Source organism: Helicoverpa zea, chromosome 15, assembly GCF_022581195.2.
Source record: "Helicoverpa zea isolate HzStark_Cry1AcR chromosome 15, ilHelZeax1.1, whole genome shotgun sequence".
Lineage (NCBI taxonomy): Eukaryota > Metazoa > Arthropoda > Insecta > Lepidoptera > Noctuidae > Helicoverpa > Helicoverpa zea.
In genome coordinates this window covers 4,029,563-4,055,912 of record NC_061466.1, presented here as the reverse complement: position 1 = coordinate 4,055,912, position 26,350 = coordinate 4,029,563, and the positions used below count along the sequence as shown (strand labels likewise).

The 26,350-nt window shown below is 34.8% G+C and overlaps 1 protein-coding gene across 2 annotated transcripts in view; it reads left to right on the top strand.

Moving 5' to 3' along the window:
* The window catches only part of LOC124637009, a 30,991-nt gene extending 12,029 nt beyond the window's left edge, over positions 1-18,962 (top strand). For both annotated transcript variants that reach the window (XM_047173318.1, XM_047173317.1), the window contains exon 3: positions 16,286-18,962. In XM_047173318.1, the coding sequence (XP_047029274.1) occupies positions 16,286-16,419 (134 nt within the window). In that variant the 3' untranslated portion in view covers positions 16,420-18,962. The remainder of the gene's footprint in view (positions 1-16,285) is intronic.
* The last annotated feature ends 7,388 nt before the right edge of the window (positions 18,963-26,350 follow it).

The following is a 26,350-nucleotide window of genomic DNA, read 5'->3' as shown; positions in this document are numbered from 1 at the left end:
AATAGCTATAAGATTAAAGCACCTAACTATCCTACGCAATTAAGACGAAATCTATTGCAAATATTGATGAATAAAAAAGCCTCGTCATCTCAAGTCAACTTCCCGGCTATCCAACTTTATTTAGTAAAGTCTACCATAATTTATCACTGTAGCAAAACTTGTGGCATCATGTAACAATGACTTAATATACTTCAGAAGGATCGAGGGTACTGAATAGATGCCAAATTCTAACAATAGGACCAATGACAAGAAATGATGATGTGACAATTTCCCCGAATTCGGGGTAAAGGGAATTCTTGTAAGTCGGAGTTGTACGGAAATCAGTTGGGTCCGAAAGGATATGGTAAATGAAGTGTGAAAATCTTCGTAGTGGAAATTACGTGTTGGAATTCAATATAAATGGGACCTTTTACTGTTGGACTGTTATGTTGAATGGTCCAACTTGTCGAAGTGACATATTCAATTTTAGTCGACAATTATTGAGTTTTTTTAGTTTAGAAGGAGCTCTTTGCGAAATAACTACCTATACAAAAAATCTTATTCGCCCTTTTTTAGACATTAAAAATCAATTGTTTTCAAATAGAAATTGAAACAAAGGTTCTTAGGAGTAACTTATGTGGGTAATATTAAGTGCCTTTCAAAACCCAAATGGGACCAGCAATTTCAGCGTGAAAGCGTAACAATAAGATGCTAATGAGGACCTGACGTAAAGAAGGTTTTGATTAAAATGAATTAAGTTCTCAAAATCTCTTTTTATAAACCATTTTTTATCTAGATTAAAATTAAATTACCCGTGATTAAAGAAGAACAGGATAATTTAGTTGAATAAAAGTTTCTTTGTAGCCTTGTCTAGCCCGAAAATGTGTTAGGTATTATTAAAAAAATATTTCAGTTTCAGATTTTGTAATCCTTAAATACATTATTCAAAGGGAGACATTTTTCATTTTGGTTAGCGAGACACGTATTCACTTTGAATTTGAAAAGGATTGATCACTCAGTCAATACCTAGTGGTCCTCAGTCACTCAAAGTCAAGATAAGCCCTTTTTACTTTGGAAAATTTTCAAAAGAGGCTACCTATTTATATTTTTCTTTGAACTTTTGGCTTTAATGCGTCTACGAAGGCCTCTCGTCTATCTAGTGCCAATGCTGATTAAGATTCAGCTGTTATTTAAATCGTAAAATAACCATTTAAAATCGGATCTTGATTTATATTCGTAAATAGGATTATATAAAATAAATTCCGCTATAAGGCCTCTCAATCTCAAATCAAAATCAAATCTCAATTAACATGCCCAGGAACAAATCTGAGAGTACGTAATAACTTTGATAATGATTTTAGCAATATAAAACACTCTTAATAACTTCTTGGTAACTTTTACTTAACGTTTACCTTCTCCTAATATTATATTAAGAAAACATACCCAAGGCCAGACGCCACTCTTCACAATACTGGCTTAATTACATTTTCTCCTAACTTATATACTTTATGAGTTTTGACAAGGCTCTTCATTTTTATTATGTGCGTATAAATGACTCTTGATAAACGTACGGTCATATTGATTTTGTATAAACTGGGTAAGTCACGTCTGTAATTATAGAATTGTCATCTACCATGAAAGTGAAAAACTCTTGAGAAAATCAAATTAATAGGTATTTCTGGGTGAAAGTTTTGTGTAAATTTTTGTGTTAATGTATGGTGGTTACTTCTCACGTGTAAGTGGCAGAACGGATTTTACTGATACTGGGTTTCTGATCTGCTGGTAAACATATAGCTAGTATTATTTGGGTACGGAAAAAATATCCCTTATATATAGGAAGTAGGCGAAACTGCTAGCGGAAAGTACTTAGTAGGTACATAGTAAAAATTGAATTTAATTTTGAAAACTTGCGAGAATTGGTAAGCAGTACAAATGCCCGTAAATAAGTTACTTGATTTGTACTCTATTTGTACTAAACGTTATCAATAGAGAATAAATAGAATTGTTGCTATCAGGCCATTACGAACACGTCTCAAGTGTCATGCATTTACAAGCAAGCGTTACAAGATAACTAAATATCATTCAGATAAAATGACATACCTACAAATAAATACCAGAGAAAATTTCTATTGCAAGTACAAAAGACGAACACAATTATTTAATTTCTACAATATTATTTCGTCATCGTCACTGTAGAGCACAGACCTCTTCTCATACATGAAAGGAATTCATTCATCATTAATTCTTTTTCTAAGTTTTGCAGGCCTTTGCAAACAGATTTGACCACCATTTTTCACATTTTTGATTCCTTGGGATGGGTTCTTATTTCTGACTTAAGTAGTATTTAAATAATTAAAAGAAAGTTTAACATGGATGACTATGATGCGTAAACAGAAAATCAATTTAATATGAATCGCAAGCCATCCATAAGCAATTGTAAACCATTAATACTTTCATGACTTGCCCAGCATTTAAAACTATCCCAAATAGAACCAGTCTTATCATCCATTGTTTTAACAAAATGGATGCACCGTCGTCAGCAACCGTCTAAAATTAGACAAGTAATTATCGTGCGCACGCCATTTTGACGGCAATTATACTAATTTTTATCATTAACATAATTTTAACGAGCTACTCGTTTAAATAATGTTAGTTCGGAATGTATTTTTGTTTTTGTCGTGTGGAGTTCTAAGGCCATTGAAGAGGTTTGTTATCAAGGTCTCATTTATTTCGAAAATATAGATCGTATTCCTACACTGCTTTTCTGTAAAAGACACAAACAAGAACAGTAAAGCTTGATGTAAATCGGATATCTCAAAGCATCCAAGAAGATCGTAAAAAAATAACTTTCATGTTGTTTGTCAGTAAGGGACGCCCACTGTGCAATTGAATGCACCAATCAGAGAAGGACGCTTCAATTAGTTTTATTTTTCAAACTATGTATTAAAGTCAATCTTCAATCTTAAAGCAATAATACGTGGGTTTGGTTTCATTTTAAATTGCAAATGTTGTTTAAGAACTATTCAAATTAATTTACCGAATTAGTCATGCCTACCTACCTACTGTGGTTACAATTACCGTTTCATCCGTTGTTGATATTATTACAATTCTAATGTCAAATTCCACCTACAACCGCAAAACAATGCATAATTCTGTTACTGTAGGTAGTCCGCAGATAGTCAATCCATCAAATTAGGTTTCCTTTCATAATACATAACTTATAACGATTTGGTTTGGTCGACCAACCTAAATTACTTGCAACTACATTACACCGTCTTATTTCAGTCTTACTAAAGACATTATTATCATTGATAACAGAACGTGCTCAGTAAAAATGTTCGCAATATATTTCTACGACCATACTACTTACTAAGGTTGGACGTTTTCATTTTCCTTTATGACCGAGATAGAGGAAAACCTTTACTGATACGACTATGATTTCATTTAGTCTCGCATTTCCTTTATTCGGGTCTTCTGCCTTTTTCATAGGGAGGACACATATCGTCTTGTCGAAATTTCGTTTTTGGAAAATACTGTTTTGTCTTTCAAAAATGTAAAATGTTCTCATGCTGGCGTTCCATTCGCCCTTTATATTTGATCTGATGCAAGCCTGCCTCAATTTATTCTTGCTTATAGACAGTTTATCAGATCATATATTTATTTACACTATAAAATCTAATTTTTCATCTCTGAAAATCTTGAGATGTTTTTATATTTTCTCCTAGGTGTAGGTGACTTTAGAAGTAACAGTACATTGATTTTAGAATTTGCACAAAACTTATTTTATTAATTGATTTGACTTTGGAAGTATCAAAGGTCAATGATTTCAGGATTTGGACAAGTTTTATTCGATTTAAACGCCTGTTACAATTAAATTGTGGTTTTACGCGGTTTTGGAACTCGGACGACCCGATAGAACGTCTAATTGTACCTAAATAGTGAATTTGTAACTTTTATTTATGAGTTCTGCTGACGAGTTTAATCAATTTCCGTTTAGTAGTTACTGCGTGACGTAACACACTAAAATTGTTCACTTTTTATAAAAGTGTGATTAAAATATGAAGTGACTTGTTCCAGGCTGGTTAGATTTAGTTAAATGGTATCCCATACAATCATGTTAACGTGGAAGTATAAAGTTTGAACCAGGGGCTTCTATCCAATCACTTAGGCACCCCTTAACTTTGCGGCCCGCTGAGCGATGCGGTCCCAACGGTTATCTGAACAACTTGTGCACATAGTTTTAAACTAGAACGTTTACCGAGAATGTAGTTTACATCATGTAAATTAAATCCTTGTTTATATGGCGATGTGTCTAAGGAAAGCTTTTCTGAGGACGGGTCTCCAAAGCGGAGCAAATCGGAGAAATTTTATCACCAATAGAATTTCCTTATCACTCAGTAGAATCCCTCAGCGGAAAAATTCGATTGGTGGTCTAAAAATTCTTCACTCCGCTCTGCTTTAGTGGAGTCTGGGTCTAGTTATTTCATGTGCAATGATATTATTTGCTAAAGTGGTTGTTTACAAAAAGGTAATCGGAATAGCAACATGTTGAATAGAAAATTGTAATAAAGAAACTAAAAAATTATAACGCACACGTTGTTTTCTACCACGTCGTGTGTAATTAACTGTAAAATATTAAATAAAAATGCAACATAAGTCGTAACAGATGACTAATATACAGTCTACTACCCAGAAAAATCATAAATAAGAAGATTTGCATCTGAATGATTCCACAACGAGTGACGCACGATGTTTCATACATTTTTCACAAGCTCGCCGTGCTCTCCAGTTTTATCACATTATTTGCATATTCAATGATAACCATCTTTGTTTGGCTTTGCATGGCTCATAATGTAAGACTGCTGCATAAAGGGAGGTGAAAAGAGCACTCATCTATGGAAATTTTATTCTATTTTAAATGTAATTTCACTTGAGTCTCGCTGCGTTTGTCAACTGACTGGAATTTGTTTGCGTAAAGTAGCGTTAAATACCTATATGTTTTAATTACTTACTTAAATTTAATTATCAATATAAATGGGGTTTAAAAGTTTCTCCAGCACTATGACTACATTTTTAAAAACGCACTATCAACTCACAATACTCCCCTCGGAATACTATCATTATTTTTGGAAACTTTTAATAATTCCCCCTTATTTTAACGTTTCTCCCACAGAATATTTTCTCTTCTTAAAGGTACTTAAAATTACACATATGGAAGCTAAATGTGACATCGAATATAGCAATTAGCCAATATTCTATTTTTGTATAACATCGATCCTATACACGCCCAAGGTCCATCGTTGTCGATACAAAATTATTTTTAGAGCTTAGGTATCTTCTTATAAGGTTGACCTTAAAAAAATAAAACATGAGTAAAAGAGATTTTTATGCCTGGAACAAGTTCAGGATTTTGGAAAAGCTATTTCCAAATCACAAACTTCTCTTCTACTTTCGTATCCTTCAACCTAATTTGCAATCACCTTATTACGTCAAGTCTGGAACGTAATAGGTTCGCAGCTCCAAATTATGCATTGAATTTCGGAGTTCCTCGGCTGTTGGGCTCAAATCGATATTTCGTCACCATTGTCGTGACAAAGGGGAGTCTAGGCGGTGTTTCCATACTGTGATATAGACTAAGGATATTGTACACAGTCACGCTAGACCAGCTTGAATGTATGGGTATGGTGTTTTTTTGCTTACATTGCAGAGACGAGGGAAATATCGCTCGATATTGCGCCTGTCATGTTGGCTTTTTGCACAAAGGCGTTTTTTATGTACGGAGCTCCAATGTACATACGCCTGTATTTACCGAATGGTGTAATGTTCGCAGCTAGGGTATATTTTCTTTTCAAGAATGCTGTGGATCGGGATATTGTGTTCTTAACTTCTTATCTTGAGATTACAAACATGACTTGGATGAGTAAAACTGTACAGTACTGAAGTCTCATGGTCGCCAGTTATACATAGGTCATACCAATTAGGGACAGATAGAAGCAAAGCCCTCGATCAATCCTTGAACGTGTCTTCAACAGATTTCTAAAGGAGGCTTATCTTAGACTGTGACGTTCATAAACCTCATACATGGCCACATATCTCCTCAGACAGAGACATGAAGACTTAGTATGAAAATGTCACACGAAGTACGCAGTCGGTTGGTGTAATTAATTAGTGATGCTACTGAATTTAAGATTTGTAAGTATACTTAACAACTTAAAGCAAACAATATTCCTTTACAACTGCAGTCTTGCAGATCTGAACAAGTTTTTTTTTGACGGAATTTGTTTTAATTTCCACTTGGACCAGAATTATATCTCTTTCTATCTATCTATTTGTGTCTTTAAAATTGATAGCAGTAAGTACCTATCTACCTATTGAAAACAAGATTCAACTAATTAACAGCGGATGTAAGTATCGGGCCAGAAGACCGACCTAAGTACCTAAACAATTCCCTATCAAAGACAAAACTTCATTCATTATTTAATTAAACACACAAGTTCGTATTCTATTTGAACATTTCAATTGTCAAAGTCCGACAGTAGACCTTTTGAATAATAGACAAATGTGGTTAACATCCAAGATGGCGCCGTAATCACTATGGAACGTAATAGAGATGTAACTAGGTTATCGTAGGGGTGTTACTATATCGATATTTGAACAATACGTTATGATAATCGAATATACTATTTGTGTTATTCATGCGAGTGTGATATTAATTGTGAGATTGTTGGTAAATATTTAGTGTATGAATAGGGTAATATATTTTCTGAAATGGTGCTCAATAACGATTACGTATAAAATGGAAAATGTAATATGCGTGATAGTAGGTGATGAAGATCGCTAGATAACATAATTATTGACTTTTTAATGGAATCATAAATAGACATATTATGGAGTGTGATTGATTTGTTTTCTAAAACAAGAAATATACTACAATCTAACAATTTTTATAAAATCTAAGCTACACTAGTACATAAGTTACACTTCAAATAAAAACATTGACCCAACGTTACACAATTTGTCAGTAAGAATAAACAGAAACGAACGGTATTATGAAAACATCCATGTATATTTAAACTTCCCTTCAAACAATGCGATAGGTACAGTCAACAATAGAATGCTTATATTTTTCTTTCAGTTTTTTATGAGAACTGCATTTCCACGGTAGTTATACTACAATGAAGTACTTGGGTACATACAATACATAATTGTTACCCACATTCAAAACAATCCAGGTTCTAATGTGATTTTTTTATTTTGTTTTTGTTTAAAGGTGTTCTTGTCTGAACTCTTCAGTGCATTACACATTTTTCTAGATTACTTATAACTCATTTCGAGACAGTAATAATGATTCATGTGATTCCGTTATTTTTGCCTAAAATAACATTTGACAAGAAAAGTCGATGGCAGAAAAATATTTTCTTTTGCAAAAACTGAGCAACGAGAAACTAATTCATTTTTCCTATCGACTGTATTCGATTGGTTACGTATGTACGTCACTTATTTATTCAGTATTTACTTATCGTGATGTAAGTATATTTCATACGGACCGCGATTCAAAGCTCTGAAAGTATCTTCAACTCACGTCCTTCGTTTATCTTTTTCCTTTCGGAAAATGTGGTTTGAGTTCTTACGGTGAAGTTCGAACGATGTTTTTCTTTTCAGTTTTATCTTTGTGGCATATTTACTTTGTAATTTGAAGTCAAACAAAAGTAAAGTCGGTTTTATTTTGCTACACTTTAAGATTCATATTTGATTGATTTATTAAATCGTCGGGACATTTAAAAAGGACACTTATTTTAATGACCTTAGAGATCAAAATAGGTTGAGCTTGAGCCATCCCTTGCCGTGACATCTTGTTAGTGAGTGCTAGATTGAAAGGAAAGGACGGTACCTCCGTCGGTAAATGCAGTAAAAATATCTGATTTTCGAAATCTTTCAGAGAGTTAGAAAAACTCTTTCACATTTATCCTAATTGGCTTCCATTTGAGTGGTCGAGGTTGAATTGGTTCTATAGGAACCGAGATGATGTAACTCATTATAGGACAGGGAGTTACCGAGTCCCGATTTACTTGGTAAGCTGGATGACCATTTCGAAAATTGAAAATGATATTAGGACGAGACGAAACTTATGACCTCTCTCATGATTATCTCATTATATAATATGTCCAATACCAGAGATAGTAGCATTGTTTAATGCTTTTATGTAAATAAATTTTAAGAGTTATGAAAAAACATTTGACGTTATTATATCTTTTTACTAAACGCCTTTTATTCTGTCACCTAAATGGGTACAATATTCTATTTAATAAATAAAACACCGAAGTATTTGGTTCATGGAATCTCAAATTACTTTCTCCTAAGCCCATGAGGTCGGGCTAGAACTACTATCTCAGTAATAATCACTTATTCGGGTTTCTAACCTCGTCACCCGATTCGGTATTCGAAGCTTTTATCCAGAATAATTTTCTTTTATTTCAGTACTTTTGTTTACTGCTTTCTCGAAGTTATTGAATCGGTATTTTTCTGTTCGAGTGGTGGTAATAAAAACGTCTGCGTCTTTAAGTGATTGAACCTTTTTAGAGTAAAATAATGTTGTTTTTTATTTAATTGAAAATAGACTAAATTGTTGATTACTTATAAGGTAGCACTAACAAATCTTAATCCACTTTTAACAACATATCCAGTATAGCATGGAGGAAAAAAAATAAAAAGGTCTAATACTGAAAATACAAGGTCCTTGTTGACCTTTAATACGTGGGTAGGTATAAGGTTTTTATTTTGACCTCTGAAAACAATTTTCTATGAGGAAAACATTCATACTACAACGAGCTTAGCGACCTCTGATTTACTGAAGTAAAGTTTTGTATTTTTTACCGAGATACTTAGCATGCATATAATAAAAACTTAACCCTGATTATTTGTGTCTTTTAGCGATAACTACCTAGGTATAGCCCAATAAAAGCTAGAGAACTTATTGATTGGTACGCATTTAATATACACCTTCATTAAAATTATATAATAACCTTGGGGCTTGGGGTTAGGAAGAATAAGACACATCCATCCTTTCTAGGCAAAGCATTATTCATATTACAGTTTTCCCTCAAGTTAGATAGGTTATATTTTTCCAATAAGTTCCGCGAATAGGTAATAGGTAACATTGATCAGAAAATTCCTTTTAGCGTTGACCTTCCAATGAAATTTTGCTTCGCAATTCTTGGTATCGTATCGTTTTGCTCTTTATTAAAAGGTCAACTTACCTATATGTGAGGTAAAAATATTTCATTATGTTTGTTAGCTAAAGCGCCATTATTAGTTTCATACAGCAGGAGGATAGGTCCTATCTGCGAAATACAATAATTAGTAGACCGTTCTATGTATACCTATTTCTATTTCGTTTAGAATGGTTATTCACTTTATCTACTAAATAGATAAGAGTTTTAACTTATGTATTTCTTTTTATTTAATTAGATAGATTATATATATGAGATATGTCGCTAAGCAATAATAAGGGTGTGTGCATATTCTTGCTGTAAATATTTTAATTTCAGCTTTTGATCTTATTCCTTCGAGAACCAATTTATTTATTCATTATGTTTACTTCGCGAATAACTTACTTATAAAGCTTGTCACTGAAATTTGGACTTGTTTACTTTCATTGACGCACCAAAGTCTTTATTTATATTTTTTAAATATAAGGATTCCTTTAGTTAGAACACATTTCAAAGAGCCTTATTAACCCAAGACAGGAAGAAAGATTTCTCAGAACAACTCCCTATAGCTAAGTCCAATTATAATTTCATAATAGGAACAATGGCAATCTTATTTAATTTTGGAACTTGTTTCATGTTATGAATTGTTTGGTTGTACCTATTATTGTATCAAAATAACATTTGAAAGGAAGCATTATAACTTCTCTGTTCACAATCTTGCTTTAATAGTAAGAATGTTATTTTGTTTCAGAATTCTATCAATAGTAGATAACTATCAACAATTTGAAGGAATGCAAACGTCAAAGGGAACCTATCTGTTGCAGAAAAATGTCCAACAAGGGGAGCCATTCGCTGTGTTTCACTCTTTCAGCAAACGCTGGGCCAAAAGCTCTGTTGAATCACATATTTCTCTATATAGTAAAGTCACCTACAAAGAAAAATACTATATTAGTAAGCATATCAAATATATAAATTACACTTACTAGATCACCGATATTCATAGTGTTCAGGATACATATTTTTTTGTTGTTGTGACTCTTCGACCACTCTCTTAGTAAAAAAAAAATTATTAATTTTTTTTATTAAATTTTAGTAAAAAAGTTTATTTATGCTAATATCTAAACAATCAGTAATATAATTTCCATCACCTGTTCGTTCGTGTGTCTCTAAAAATAGTAACACTTACCTATAATAGTTACTGTTCATTTATAAACAAAAAAACATAGTGACCCAACGAGGGTGTTATTTTATCAGCTTTGTAAGCCATACACGACGCGATGCAATATTAATGCAAGGAAATTACATCGAAGGCCAAGAAAAGAAGGTCAGAACTACATACATATGATGGAAAAAATATTGATTACTTCAATGTTGCCTTTACTTGTCTGCTAAAAACTTTTATAAAACCGACCTCAGTAATAATATCTACTTACTTAAAACCATCTAAGTCCTGAGTCTATGCCGATCGCATCAAATGGGTTCACCAAAACATGAGATAATCGCGCACAATCGTACATACAGGTCTAATTGAGAACTTTCTTTTTTTGAGGACGGTTGAAAATCGTTGAGTACAGCGTGACTGTACAAACAAGGGGGATTTATGACATGATAAGAGATTGGTATACAATGTGTGTACAAAAGCTTGTGATTTAGCTGATTTGAACAATGAGTCACTGATAGCTATAGTGAGGCATAAAAAGACAGATTTAGAACGCATTTTATGGGGCTATTAATTGCTAAAAGTCAATAGTGATTAAGACCGTTTTGATCTAACCTAGAAAATTCTATGTTCAGAAGTAGATTAACATCGGTCGAACTTATAGCCAGTAGGTAAGATATTTAAGGAAAAGTTAAGGATGATGCTAGAATTACCGAATTGCTCTGTAGATAATGAAAAAGCTGCATTATTAAAGCATTAATTTTTTGAAGTCAAGAGTATGATCTCCAATTTAGTTTCACGTTACTAGCCAGCTAGATCTTCGAAACGGTTTCAGATAAACGAAGTTTCTTAAGAAAAAAACTTGTGGCCTATATCTTGTGCCTATTTGAGCTTAATAATGAATAAGAATTCTCTCTTTTCTTACTTTTAAACTTCCATTTTCTTTTACCATTTGTTTTTTCATAGCGTTTATAAGACAGAAAGTAACATTAAGTAAGATCTTAAAAACTTTTGCGTTTTATTAAAACTTGGTACCTTCCTTGCAAAGTTCTGTTTCCATAATAAGAATAAGAGTAGAATCAAGGTTGTATTAGATTGATAAAGAGGCTGTGGAATATTTGCTTTATTTTTCTTAGTAGGTGCAAACTTAATCGTTTTATATAAGGTAGGTAGTAAGCACCTTGTGGTATTTAATAAAACCTACTTCATTTTCTAACTGCCAACAGAGTTACCTAAGGTTTTTTTTCAGCGACGCCAAAAATCATCAAATGACCCCTCCCGCTGTGGGTTAGCAGCGGTGAGAGTGTGTCAGACTCTTACTGACTAAAAACCTTCGTGTTCCATCGTAGGCCTTTTATGTACCAGAGCCACCGTAACTCTTTCGAACAATCCCGCAGCCACAAAGTTAAGGATCAAGTAGGTACCATAGAATATGTATTTTCAAATATCTCATGCTGAGATTTGCATAATTTTAATGTAAGTTAATGAAGAGATGCACAACCACTAGAAAAGTAATAAAAGATTTACGGATCAAAATATGTACCTACTTACCCACATAATTTCCTTTTTAACCAATAAAGAAAAAAAGCCATTAGTTGTTACTATATTAGTTGTTACGTGTGAATTATTAATGGCCATAGCCAAGCCACACAGTCACGTAATTTTTTTATTGACTTCGACCAAACGTTTAGTTCATCCATTAGTGAGCTATTACATCTTTTGAATATAGAACAAAAGCGCCATATTGATTCGGGACAACAACGTTCCGTTTTTATCAGTTTTTTTTGCAAACACGTTCCTTTGTAGTTGATTTCAATGCATCGAATTTCACTTTAGCATTTGTATTCGTTTTTCTGCTTTATTTCGCGAATACAATAATGGAGTTGTTTTTCATTTGTTTATTGTGAAGTACATTATTTGGCTGCGGTTTTGGTTTCAATGCGCGGTTGTTTTGAATTAGTGATATTAAATTTTGTTGGGGTGACTGCTAAACGATGCTATCGATCTCAGTGGCGTGCACTTGGAGAGGCCTATGTCCAGCAGTGGACTGCTATAGGCTGATGATGATGATGATGATGACTGCTAAACTAATGGGTTTAAAGTTGCGTTAGATTTTATTAACATTGAGATCTTTTTAATCCCCCATGAAAGTTATTGCAAAACAGTTTTTAACTATTTTCTTTTTTTCTTTTGTCAGGTCCCTAACAAAATGCTACTGAAACGAAAATACCTCAGACAGGGCTTCACAAGGCAGCCTCAAGCTTTTATTAATGAGAAACACAACCAAATACATGTTAGCAGAAACGAAACATCTCCCTTAGTTGTAGTTACGGAACTGTTGGAAACAAACCGTGACTCTAAGCCTTGTAAAGGCTTTCAAACTTTACAAATTTGAATAATAAACAGATATGTGTCAGGAAAGTTCGTCCATTTCACGGCAAAATGTTGCTTTAAATATTAATGACTAGCGACCTGCCCCGGCTTGGCACGGATACAAATATTACTAGCATCTATACCTTCCTCATTAATCTTTCTATCTATTAGTGAAAACCGCATTAAATTTCGTCATGTGGTTTTCGACTATAGCATAAGCAGACAGACGTAACGGATTACTTGGTTTCGTTTTGGAATTTCCCATTGCACTTCCTAGATTCCATAATTATAAAAAAAACCAAGCTAGGTCTAGTCTGTATTCTAGCGTTCTGTATGTGTTATTATAGTAACAACAGAAATACATCTGCAAAATTTCAGTAGCTTTTGCCTGAAACCTCATCAAACATCATCCATACTTCCAAACTTTTAACGTTTATCATATTAGCAGGGATTAAGTGAAAGGCACTATATAAGGGACTTTTTTTTTTCCGACGTCAAAAATCATCAAATGACCCCTCCCGCTGTGGGTTAGCAGCGGTGAGGGAGTGTCAGACTCTTACTGACTAAAAACCGTCGTGTTCCGTCATAGGCCTTTTATGTACCAGGGCCGCGGTATCTCTTTCGAACAACCCGCAGCCCCGGCAGGCCTTGGCCCTGCTGGGCCCCGCTGGGACTATATAAGGGACTTAAGTAATGTATATTCTCTAGAGAGCTTTGCCATGGTATGGCGCGGATGTGTGATTTGGTAACTGATATGATTTACTTTAAGAGTTTTCCCCTTTGATCCGTGTTTTCCTCTTTCGAGACTACATAAGAGCACTATCCGTTTGTAATGAGTAATATGATTGTGAAATGTTGTATTATCTTTTGCATAGAATATTATATAATATATCATAGATTAATTTTGTGGCAGACTTAACAACTACAGACCGACTGTAGGTGCTTGACTTTTAAATGAGGTTATTATTTTTCGATACTTTTGTAAGACAGTGTTTTTACGTGATCAGATGGAATTTCTTTACTATTAAATGAAGCCATTTAAATGGAACAGATATTCCCCAGTATAATATCGTCGGTCAACTAAGTATTGAAATAATTTTCAATATTGACTTAGTCGATCCATGTAACTTTATTAGGGTGAATAATTTTATTACACAAAATGAAACAAAAACTAGAGGCAATACAAGAGCACTCTTTCTTATCAAATTATTACTCATTACATGTAGTTTCGACATTTTCTCAAAAATATTTTAATAATCCACCCGAAGTAGATAGGTACATAATCCACCTGATTATATACTTCATGTTATACCTAACCTCGACCTATCTTACTTATATCGTATGCAATAGGCATATGTATACCTACCGAGTATGGGCCTACCTCTGTATGCTCGTGACGTATTTAGGTCACTTCAAAATGATAGAAGTTGAATAATTACCAACACCTTCATGCATTGGAAATGATTCGACTGTTTTGGTACTTATTAAATTAATCGTGAAATCACATTACATACTAATTTGACTTAACTAAAATCTCTGCCAAAACCCTGACGGTGAATCTGCCTGTCGGTCCAGCTTTCGCTCCATAGCTGAACCAATTTTAATGTCATTGGCACACATTACACTACACGGATAGTCTGGAGCCTGCGAAAGGACATAAGTATGCTGTCTTTTTTCGGGATGCAAAAACTAGTTTTGTCTAGAAATGGGTGTTTTCAATCTATGAAAGTGTATCATAACAGTTTCTTAACCATATATGCACGTTAAATAGACTGTATAACTAGGTAGAAATAACTACTAAAAAGTCTGAAAACATAATATCAAATACAGTTCCCAATAAGCTTAACTTCTTAACCTTTCAAATAATGAAATTTCCTACTAATGAGAATCTTAATTAACCTGAAATCTTATAATCTCCTCCGTTCATTTGTTTGAAGTAATTCCAGGCAAGAGTGTGACGTCACAAGCCACGTTGTCGTACGTCTGCAAACAAAGCCTGTTTGATTGAAGCTTAATGCTTGAGCTGTAAGTGGCTGGGTATTAAATAAATGTGAGAATGTATATTTTGAGTGGAAAATGGACGAAGTTTCAGCAATTTGAAGTAACCAGCTATTGTTTTTTATTTCTTTAAATATTTTTTTTCATTTGCACCCTTGTCTGTTAAAAGGTTAATCAGGTAAAAAAATTGGAACCGAGTATCTAACTACCTACAGAAAGAAAGCTAAATTGAAACCTCTAAGTTTGAGAAAAAAAGACTGAATCAAATGAAATGAAAAAGTTCTCTACTTAGGTACAAACATCTAGAAAACACGTCTCAAGTAAGAAAGCAAAAAGGTAGTAGGAAAGTAAAATCTTATCTAAGTTATACAAGTTATTTAGTCTAAGTTATACAAGTTAAGTGTTAGTTATATAAGTTATAATACTCAATGATTAACGACTTGTAAACAGTGACGTCATACCAAATGACATATGCCTTCTTTTGAGCATGACATGACTTCTGGATGAGTATTTGTGTATTTAAAAAATGATACGAAGCTAGAAGGAGAGGGGTTAGTCTAAACAGAGCTTGAGAATTTAAGATTCTTAAAAGTATCATTGCAAAATTAAAGTTTAAGTTACGTTGAAAAGCTTTGCATCTCCACCACCCAATGCTGGCAGAAAACGTCTAAGGCGTAAAGTCGATATGTGCTTAAAGTATTTTATAAATAAATAGTCGTCTCCATACCTATGTATTTACATAGGCAGCTTCTGCTATATTGTTTCTATTTTATTAAATACCCATATAATATATGGATGTCTAATAAAGAATTGAGTATTGAAATGGGCGGAAATAAGTTAGAACGTTTCAAGATTCAATATTGGCAGCACAATACCTACAGGCTCAAATCTTATACAATTACAACTTCCCCTGAACTCAAACAGAATATATACGTATTAATTAAACCCCTCAATACTTCCCACTTAAAAGTTTTCGCTTCACAGGCTTTGTTTACAGTTTCCAAAGTACATTCTCGCGTGTCATGCGAACATGACAAGTGACGTCACATGCCATGCGCTCGTATTTCAGTCGCCGGGAAGCAAACAATGCTTGTTTGATTAAGCCTTGGATAATTTGCAGTTAGGTGTAGACATAGGCGGTAGGTTATGTGGATGATGCAGTTCATAATAACTATGGTGTGGGAATAAATAGGAGGTGTTTCTGTGTCTAATGTAAAGTAAGAGATTGTCATGCAATACTTTTTAATGTATTATCCATTAGGTATCATTCAAGTTGCCGTAACAAGCCAGACTTTTGGGCAATATTTTTTATTGTCTGTACATACGGTTAAAAAATAATAGGAATGGCGCCTGTACCTACATGTTGTAGGTACACGACGGTCAACCGCTTGGGAAATCAATTTCTCTTTCACGTACATTTTTTCTGACATATCCATTTATCTCGTGGCAAAGTTGACAGCTGTACGGTTCCGCCACAGAATCACAGGTTAAACAATAAGCTGAGCTCCGTAGAGATAGGAAAAGCTACCTAAGTTACATCCATTAACGTATTACGTGTTTGTTCCAGGTAATCTGAAGAGGCGATTGGGCCGAGCGCGAGGCTTCGTGCTGCGGATGTTTGACGCTCTATGCAACTGCACCCAGACCGCTGCAGCCGCTGCCCGCACTACGGCCCGAAATAACCCTTTTACTAAGCGCTAAGCCGATCACATGGCACTTTGAACTTGTAGGTCAGACTTCTGTGGGCTTAGTACGAATTACTTGAGAGGTACGGTAGCTATTTTTTTGGATAGTCCTATACCTCGATGACTTGCTTTCAGGTATGGATGGAAAATGCAGACAGCAATATTTTCCAGCGTATAATTTTCATCTTTTTGGAAAGGAATAGAGTAGACTAAAAAGTTAACGTACCTACCACAATACCTTCATTAAATAAATATTCGTACTAGGCCCTTTGTCTCAAACTTTCGTTATTTGATATCGAGTTTAAAGGTTTGGGTTTGTATTACAAAGATTAGAGGTTTATTGATTTTTCTTTGCTTTTCTTTGTATTTAATTGGATCCGTGGTATTCTTTGAAGTTCAGTTCATTATGTTTACTTTGGCGGGTTCTTACAACTTTTTAAGAGGCGAGGTAAGGGGCATGCCTCGGGCTATGACAATATTTGGCCCCAAAGAAACCATTCTAATTATGTTTCTTAAGTTGATCACAAAACATTTTCAAGAGACCAAGCCCTTTTATTACAAAGGAAAAGAATAATCACAAAGCTCAAAGATTTTAATTAAAATTATACTTTCAGGGTTTCTTTCTCACTGTCAATGGAATTTACCGAAAGACCCCAAAAGGTAAATTAATAAAAACCACTCGAACTTTGTAGATTTACTTATAGTAATAGTAGTGTCAATAAGTGTTATTAATCAAATATCATAGTATTTAACGTGATTATTCGTTTGGTTATTTTGACAGAAATAATCAACATATCTTCGACACTGAACCTAGTATCCAATGTGACTGTGTAGTTGGTTACCAAACATGTTAACCCAGTTCATAATTATGTAGAAATAAAAAAAGTACGTTTTACTTAAGTATAATATCTTCTCTGAGAATTAATGAAGTTCAATGTTCCCGTAAAAACAAAGACCAAGGAATGTTGAAGTTAAACCGATCAACTGTCCAGACTTCAAACTTTCTAGCTTACGTAGGTATTCCTAAAACGGACGACCCTTCATACTTGGTGCCCTAGGCAAATGCCCTTTCGACCTTCGTATCAGGTCGACGGCCGACACAACAGCTAAGAATTCATACCCATTCGATATCAATTTGCAAGCCCGATTTGCGAATTAGACAAAAAGTATTCTAGTAACTTCTATCCATATAATGTTCACAATGTAGAATGACTATTCTTTTCTTAAATGGGTGAATCCAGGATTACATTTGATGACTATTGTCAAAGGATTTGCTAACATTTGGCAAAGTTCTTCGCCGTATCAACTGTGATGTAAGAGCTCATATTAAGGGAAGGTTTTGCAAGTCCTGGCGTATCCCACACTGTCCCGTTATAAACCTTAGTCTTCCTATTTAGTGTCCCTAAAACGGTGTAACATGGTGTTATGTGATCGGTGTGATTACGCTTATAGTTCATAAGGTGTATTTTAGTAATAAAATTAAAATATCTGGACATTACGCTGTTGGTATATTGAATTGCGAAGGCGCGTGGAATTGCATGATTGAAAAACGACCTACCTACTTTAAAATTTTCTCTCTAAAGTTTATGGTAATGGTGGTAACGGAAAATTAATTAATTGGGAGTGTGGTAAGTATACTGACTGCACTGTGTAACTGATGCCTATTCACTTACAAACGTTCTATACCCGCAGAACTTAGGGTCAAGCAACTTGAATGGCCCTAAAATGAATTGCTGCCTGTCCTTTCAAAAACTATGTTAGAATGAAAATACTTGAGTATTAATTATAATAATAGTGTTTGAGTAAGTATGCCGCGCCTTCGTAATTTCTACGTATTGTATGTATTTACTCACCTTTGTACGATACACATATATTTTGTGTAGACATTATCTATAATTATTTTTTTCATAGAAACTTCACTTTACACTTCGATTAAATTATAAATTTGTAAAAAAAAGTATTTTTACCAGCAACACCTGTGTACCTATATGTAACTTTTATAATTATCTACGTATTGTAATAAATAAAAATCATTTATATACCAAATATTTTATACTATCTACTACTTACAATGTAATTTTATACTCTACTGGGAATTGGTTACTGTACGTTAATCTCGATTTTAAGTTTTAATAATTTTGCTGTTAATTATTGACGCACAAAACAGCACAATTTAATATGGAAGATTAGTATTATTTTAAAAGAGCTATTTCATAATTCAAATTTAATTTAAAACTGCAGTAGTTTTAAGATTTTTTTAAATAAAACTTCAAACTATTATGATTGTCGGACTTGAGAGAGAAAAAGTATTTCATAGAACGACCTTAATGGGATACAGTGTGTAAAAATATGTCTTTTATAAAAAGATAACATAATATATAAAAGTTAGTATATATTTTCATTGTAAAAGTTTCAGTAGTTGAATGTTCACAAGTAAATTACTAAGTGTTTATAAGATAAATGTTCAATGTGATATCCTGCCTGTAATACCTTTACTTCCGGTGTGATTCTACAGAAAAAAATAACTTCTTCTAAAATATAAACTGATTTTATAAATAAGGGCTTGTTTTATTTTGCAATATTCTTTAAAGCAACCTACCTACCTGTGGTACATTCCACTTTACATGTCTATTATTGTTGGTTTCAACTTTCGTAGCATACATTCGCAGCACGAGAGCTACGCGGAATTTCCCGATGACGCGCGTAGCATAACCCGTGCCGAACGAACCGTGAGTGGTATCGCACTACATACCTATTGGATATTGGGAAAATTATTGGTAGGTCAATAATGTACAATAGAATATGTAGAACTTTATATAATTGGGCGATATTTGTTCTGGTGTAAGTTGAATGGCGGAATTGCAATAACAAAGTTCGGTAATGTAATGCGGAGAGTGGTAGTTTACAGCTTTTATGCAGTAATTTTTTTTCCATAGAAACATCAAAATCGAATTGTTAATAATGCGAACCTGTCTAACAATAAAAAAAACCTCACGAACATACAAATTAGTTAGAGACGGCTATCTAATTTATTATTCAAAGTTCATTAACCCCGTGTCGTTCAATGTCATGTCACAATATTTTTCAACATCAAACACATACGTGTACAAAGGTTTGCAATTCGCAAACCGAGTTTTCAGTACTTACAAATTGACCTACATTGTTTTACGGCAAAAAGTATCTATCAAGTGGTTCGCACGTTCCGTGACTGTCGCGTTTACAGCCAACTGTGAATATTAATCTACTAACTACATGGTAGCAGTCATTATGCCGTTAGACACTCATAAAACGACTTTGCACGGAGCTATAGAACATGGGAAGAAACAAGTTAGCGTAGGTATCCTGTACATCACCAATACATAGGTACCATACATTCAGTTAATTTGATCATGATGCTCTTCGAACCTACGTTATTATTCATGAGAATTAAAATTTAAGCTTAGCTTGCAATCATGTGAATAGTTAAAAATATATGTATATAAGAGAATTCCACGCTTTATTTTTGAACGAAGTCAAGGATTTTAAAATTTATAAGAGCCTCTAGTATATTATGTGCATCGTAAACGAATCTATTTTCTCTAGGTTTAAGACTGGCTGACTGCAGTTCTCAGGAGATTGGCACACCGACTTTATCTCGCACCTCGATAAAGTTAAGACTCAATATCAGTTTATCGACTATAACCATTCGGGAGCTACGCTCATAAAATTTAGACGAGCTCTCCTGAATTCTGTAGGATCTTGCACCTGTTTTAAAGCAAGACGCTAAAATATGGAACCGATTTCACAAATTAATCGTAAATTTTTAAATCTGAATAGTAATTTCGTTGACAAGTGCTGTAGACCAATTACAGCAATATTTGCGAGTCACGACTACTCACAATGTTCGTTGGGTATAAGGACCTTTTTACAGAATTGGATGATTACTCGACGTGTTCACATAATTTTCCGGATTGTAGAATGATTTTACGTTCGGACCTTTTTTGTTTTAACAGTCTTTTCTTATTTGTGATACGTGAATATTAGACATTTAAATAAAACTACCTTTACGGATTTTGTACAAAAATGAATGTGATTTAATTTGATCCGTCAATGTACTTACAAGTAATGATGTGAAAAAGGCAAATTTATTTTTCTTCCTTTCTTCCTTTTGTGCGTATACCTACCTACCTATGTAAGTCGATGAGTAGTCGCACCTTACTTGGTTCCGAAACAGTTGTTTCGGACAACATTACTCAAAAATACTTCAATAAATTATTGAAAAAGTAATTGAGCATTTTAAAATCAAAGTAATGGGCACAAAGGGTAAAAAGGTACCTTCCTGGCGCCCCGAAACAAAGAAGGTTTGTGTTGTTGGTGTTGCAGTACACACCTATACATAAAATGAATATGTAAGCTATGAAGGGAAAGGTTCGTTAGCCTTACCTACATTAAAACAAATGGTATAGTTTTACAAATTTGATTAAAAATGACACATAATTCACTAACTTACCAACGAACGTGTGTAGGCTTGACAGCTCAATCAAATTAATTAGAATGACTCACAAACGTATAACACGATTTTAAATTACAATTCGACAAAGTTTTAGCTAAGCATAATAAACTTCATTATGGGAGTTGTTCGAAAATGCGAGTGAGCGATGAATAAATGACTTTCAAAACGAGTTGACATTCTCAGAATGCTGAAGTTTGTAATTTAGAAATATACTTACTTTCGTATTTAACGGGTTTGAGAACACCTGAGACGATGGAGAAGAGTTTGGCGAAATTTAAATTGTCTGATAATGGAATGGGCTTTAGACTTCAGAGGCGTACCTAAAGCACTTTTCAAGCTTTGGTGATTCCCTTTATTTATTAGCTGATTTAGAGTCAACTTGTATCTCAGCTCATACGGATAATATTAAGACTTTAAAATCCTTAGGATTTCAACACAATCGGTTCAGCCATTTTATCTTGGCAATTCAAAAAACTAAAAATTATTTAGGGTCCTTCAGTTTCTAGTTCTGTCCGTTTATAAACCAATCAGTGTTATTGCAACTGGAATCTAGGGCAAGATAAACCGTTGGGGTTTGTAGATATCCCTGATGGAAAATTGCATTTATAATGTAAACTGGGGAGGATTGTGAAAGGTTCCACGCTACAAGCGCCGTTTACAATTTACTCCGTATTTTTATGCAAAAATATTCATAAAGTGGAACATCTGTTGAAGTCGGTATTTTCTTCGTAAACTTCAGGCTTGACTAACCTGAAATGTATTTCGTAATTTGTGCCTGAAACAAGAAAAAAATCTTTATCATCCCTCAAGAATGAATGTAGTTATATAGCAACGGAATAATTAAATGCAAAATAAATCCCAATTTACTCAAGTAGGAAAAACACTGAAAACACAGGTAAGGGGAAAACCTACAAATTAATTGCCCTCTATAAATGCTTTACTCTCCAAGGCATAATTAATATAATTACGTAGGTAGGTACACTTCCCATGCGTAAAACGTAAAATGGGGGATGTTTTCCGTGAAATAATTATTTTCATCGCGGGCGGGCTCGCTACATGAGGGCTATCAATTGGGTCAGACCAGTCAAGTAAAGATTTACTTTGCCTCGCCTCTGCTGTATCGACAGAATGTGTAACCTCATTATGTTCCGTAAAAGCTGATATTTCGAGAGTTTTTTATGAAGAAGAATTTTGTATGAGGGTTGTAAATTTGGTTCTGACAAATAAATCGGTTGCGTAAGAAAGTTTCTGCCGAAGAGTAACAAAGGTATAAATTGGCAAGTTTATAGTTTATACGAGCCTAACATGCCTATTTGACTGTCCATTAGTCATACCTAGTAGGTCCATTTATTTTTATAATAAAAAAATCTTGCCGATAGTTAAAAGCCTGACAATTGTTTTAAAACAATTCGAGATCTTCGTCCAAAGTGATATTTCCAATCCCATTAAGGTACCTACAGATATACATATAAGAACCCATTTTCCTTAAATCTATAGGTATTAGAATTTACACGTTGTGTTGAGGATTAAAAGTAAGATAGACCGATATTCCAAAGCGTTGCATAAAAAAGCTTCCACGACCAATCTATACATATAATAAATCTGTAAAAAAACTGTGTCTGTACATTGAATATATTAAAAAAAAAATAATTGGGTGGGGTTTAGAAACAGTAATGGAGCACAAATCCAAAAAAAAATTTCTGTCTGTATGTCTGTATGTCTGCATGTCTGTATGTCTGTATGTCTGTTTGTTTGTACACGCTAATCTTCCGAACTACTGAACGGATTTCAATGGTTTTTTCTTTGTTGTATCAGTATTAAGCCTGGTCAACATATAGGCTATAATTTATCTTCGAAACTTGAAGACCTGATGCAGAACTCCAACAGACCAACAAAACTATAAGAGATACAAAAATGATGCCATGGCAAAAATTGTTTCATGTGATGAGCATTTTCAGCTGAGATAATAAATTTGAAGATCTGGAACACCTGATGTGGAACCCCAAGAGCCCAGCTTCTCTGTACCATATAGAGGTATGACGTTTTAGCAAAAATTGTTCAATCTGATAAGCACTCTCTGTTGACTTATAAAAATTGATGATGTAAAACACCTGATGTGGAACTCCAGGAGCCCAGCTAGACTATAGCATATGAAGATATGACGTTTTAGCAAAAGTGGTTCAATCTGATAAGCACTCTCTATTGACGTATAAACATCGAAGATCTGGAACACCTGATGTGGAACTTCAAGAGCAATACTACACTTGAAATGTATAGAAATGAATGTTATGAAATAGGTATGGCGAATCAAAAAAAAGTAATTAGTCCGTCTTTTAGATAACCCTAAAATAATGGACACGTATTTTTCTTTTCTCTCTCTCACAAACAAATAATAACGAAGATACAACACACTTGAATTTTGTGTTAAGTCACTGCTTAGTACAAATTTTACATACCTAGACGTGGCGTCACGAGCCCCCACTCTCCGACTTTGTTGCGTTATATCTCATTATTATTTTGTATGTCTCTTCCAGACCTCGGGACTACAGAGTTCCGAATTTTTGGGAGGCAAACGTGGGGCCGAAGCCAACACGCTGAAGCCCTTTTGAGACAACTTTAATGAAATGGTGACACAAAACCGACGATTATCCCTTTATACACTATAAAAATGAACCCAAGGACAATCCCCGGTGGACGTCGTTAAAAAAAGACAATCCCCGGTTCTGTGCTAAACTATTGCTAACTATAGAGGAAAAGTACTTGGGCTATTGTGATGGGATGTTAGTGGATGACAATGTATTAGGTACATGTAAAAATGGCAGGTGGAGACTTGCCACCTCACTTACTGGGCCCCCGGGAACCAGTCACTGAATAGCAACAAGAGGGCAACAGGTACATGAGCGGCTGTAGGGTGAGGATACCTCGGTGGACTTTAAACGCTGATTACGCGCTCCCTGTGCTTACCATGAGGCACCTACCCTCCGAGCAGGGCTACTAATCCTGCTCTAGCGACTCCACTCTGGACGGCCAAGCCAAGTCAGAGGCGTGAGACCTACCCCCGTCATGGTTCACTCCGACCGGCCGGAGATGGGGGACAGTATACTCTCCCTGGAGAACTCAGTATATATAGCCCCGCGGGGTCGCTACTCCCCGTCATCAGCCTCAGATGTCCTGCGGTGCCTGTATCTCATTATTATTGTCGTTATTATCTCCAGAGCCTTTGTCCCAATTATGTTAGGGTCGACTTCCAGTCACGATGCAACTGAGTACCAGTGTTTTACAAGGAGCGACTGCCTATCTGACCTCCACAACCCGGTTACCCGCTCGACCCAACACCCCTTGGTAAGACTTACTGGCTTCTGACTACCCATAACGACTGCCAAGAATGTTCAATGACAGCCGGAACCTACAGTTTAACATCCCCTCCAAATAACGGTCATTGGTATCCAAAATATACGTAGAAAGTACATACGAACTTAGAAAAGTTGCATTGGCAGGTACTTGCCAGACCTGGAATCAAAGACACACGCTCATACTTGAGAGATTGGTTCTCTACCCACTAAACCACCACGACTTCCACTAAGTCACCACGACTTTGTCATCTATTTAATGTTTTTTACGTAATAATACGTGTACCTAATATTTTTGCCACTCACAACTTAAATGCGGACTAATTAGAATCACCACTTTTATCCCTATGGTCACGTCTATTGCGGTTCAGTTCTCAGCGTTTTGTTTAGTCTGCTGTGCTTTTGCCGTTAAAGTACAAAAAATAAATATATGGAGCGTTTCTAATGGTTATGCGTATTCCGTTGTTTCCAAGTCAACGGGCCCTTAAAATGCAATATCAGACTATTCAGATCTTTGATTTTGCTGACCCCGTAGTCGCTGGCATAAGGGACAGGATCCGCGTACGAAGTCGCGGGCAGAAGCTAGTATCGTAATAAAATTACTTAGGTACGGCGTACTCTGACCGATTTTTCCGCAGATATTTCTGTCTTGCCCTACTACCTTTCTGACTGACTTATTTTAACACGGTACCAATATATATAGGTAAGCTACTTTATGTGTTGATGCTCTTACTGGCAGTGAAAAAGATCTTCAAGAATAGATGTCGAGCCTGGACAAGCCTGTATGTATTTTTTATGTTTTTTATTCATTTAGGGATATTTATAATCCCTATGTACACAGCGTACCTTTGTCAGACCCATCGTAGATATCATTACCTAAATACATAAATAGGAGCTATGAACTTGAACAGACTTTTCGCATCACATCGCTGTTCGGCAAAGTCTGATAGCTAGTTCCAAAAGGCATTCCGAAAACAATTAAAAAGAGCAGACTAACTCTAAACATTACAGTAAATACTGAGATCAAGATCTTGAAAATGATCTTGGTATTCAATGCGGAGTGAGGGATGGGCGAACAAACCTACAAATAACTACAATCGTACAATTCCTAGCACCTATTCAAGAAGCTACCTTTATGAAGCTGCACATAGGTACGTGGATTGGTAGGTAGGTATAGATATATGTACAATGCAATTTTATTGGGAAACAAGCAATATAGGTGGGTGCAGCTCGTTAATTAACCTGTCACATCCAGCGTTGTAAAGTTAGTGAGTTTTTTAATTGCTTTTTTTAAATTTATTCATTAACTTTGAGATGTATAAAAAAAAACATTAATTTAGGTATAGCGTGTTAATATTGTTTGTTACCGAGGAGTCTAGTAACTACCTATGTCGGTTTTAGGCATCACTAATCGTTAACTATCACTTTGGGACCCAGGTACACCATTCAACTATAGGTAACGGTGACCAAACCATAACTAGCCGTACACTAGCCGCCATTGGTTAAAAAGGGCCATATACAGGAATGAATTTTATCCAGTGCGCAAACTTTGTCAACTTATACTTGAATAAGTTTTATAGATACATACCCATATTTTTATTTTGTCGTGTTTTAGTACTAAAAAGAAAAGTTATTGATATCGAAAGATGTTTATTTTGTAACCGATTGTACGGTCACAGTCGTCATAGTAGGCACGGCGCACTGTGGGATGGATTTCGGGTTTCATAGACATCCGATTAGTACCTAACCTCGAAAGTGATGACTTTTATGCCTGAATATCTGTCGGAAGACCACATACATACTTTAAAATTGTACCATTATAGTATAGAATCATAAACGGCTAATTGAGAATTTTTTATTCAAAAAGGACGATGGGCGTTTTGGTACCCTGTCCAACAGTGTTGATTTTAGTACCATTGCGTAGGTCTTGGCAAGGCAAAAATTGTTTACTATGACGATTAGTCCCAAATCCTTGTCCATTTCGCGTGGCATCGACTAATAGAATGTGTAATGTTCATAAATCGTCAAAGTAGATGTAGTTCTTAAATCCAACTGTATTGAATAAAAACTGGTAAAGTAACAAAAAAACAGGAATTTGGCCTTCT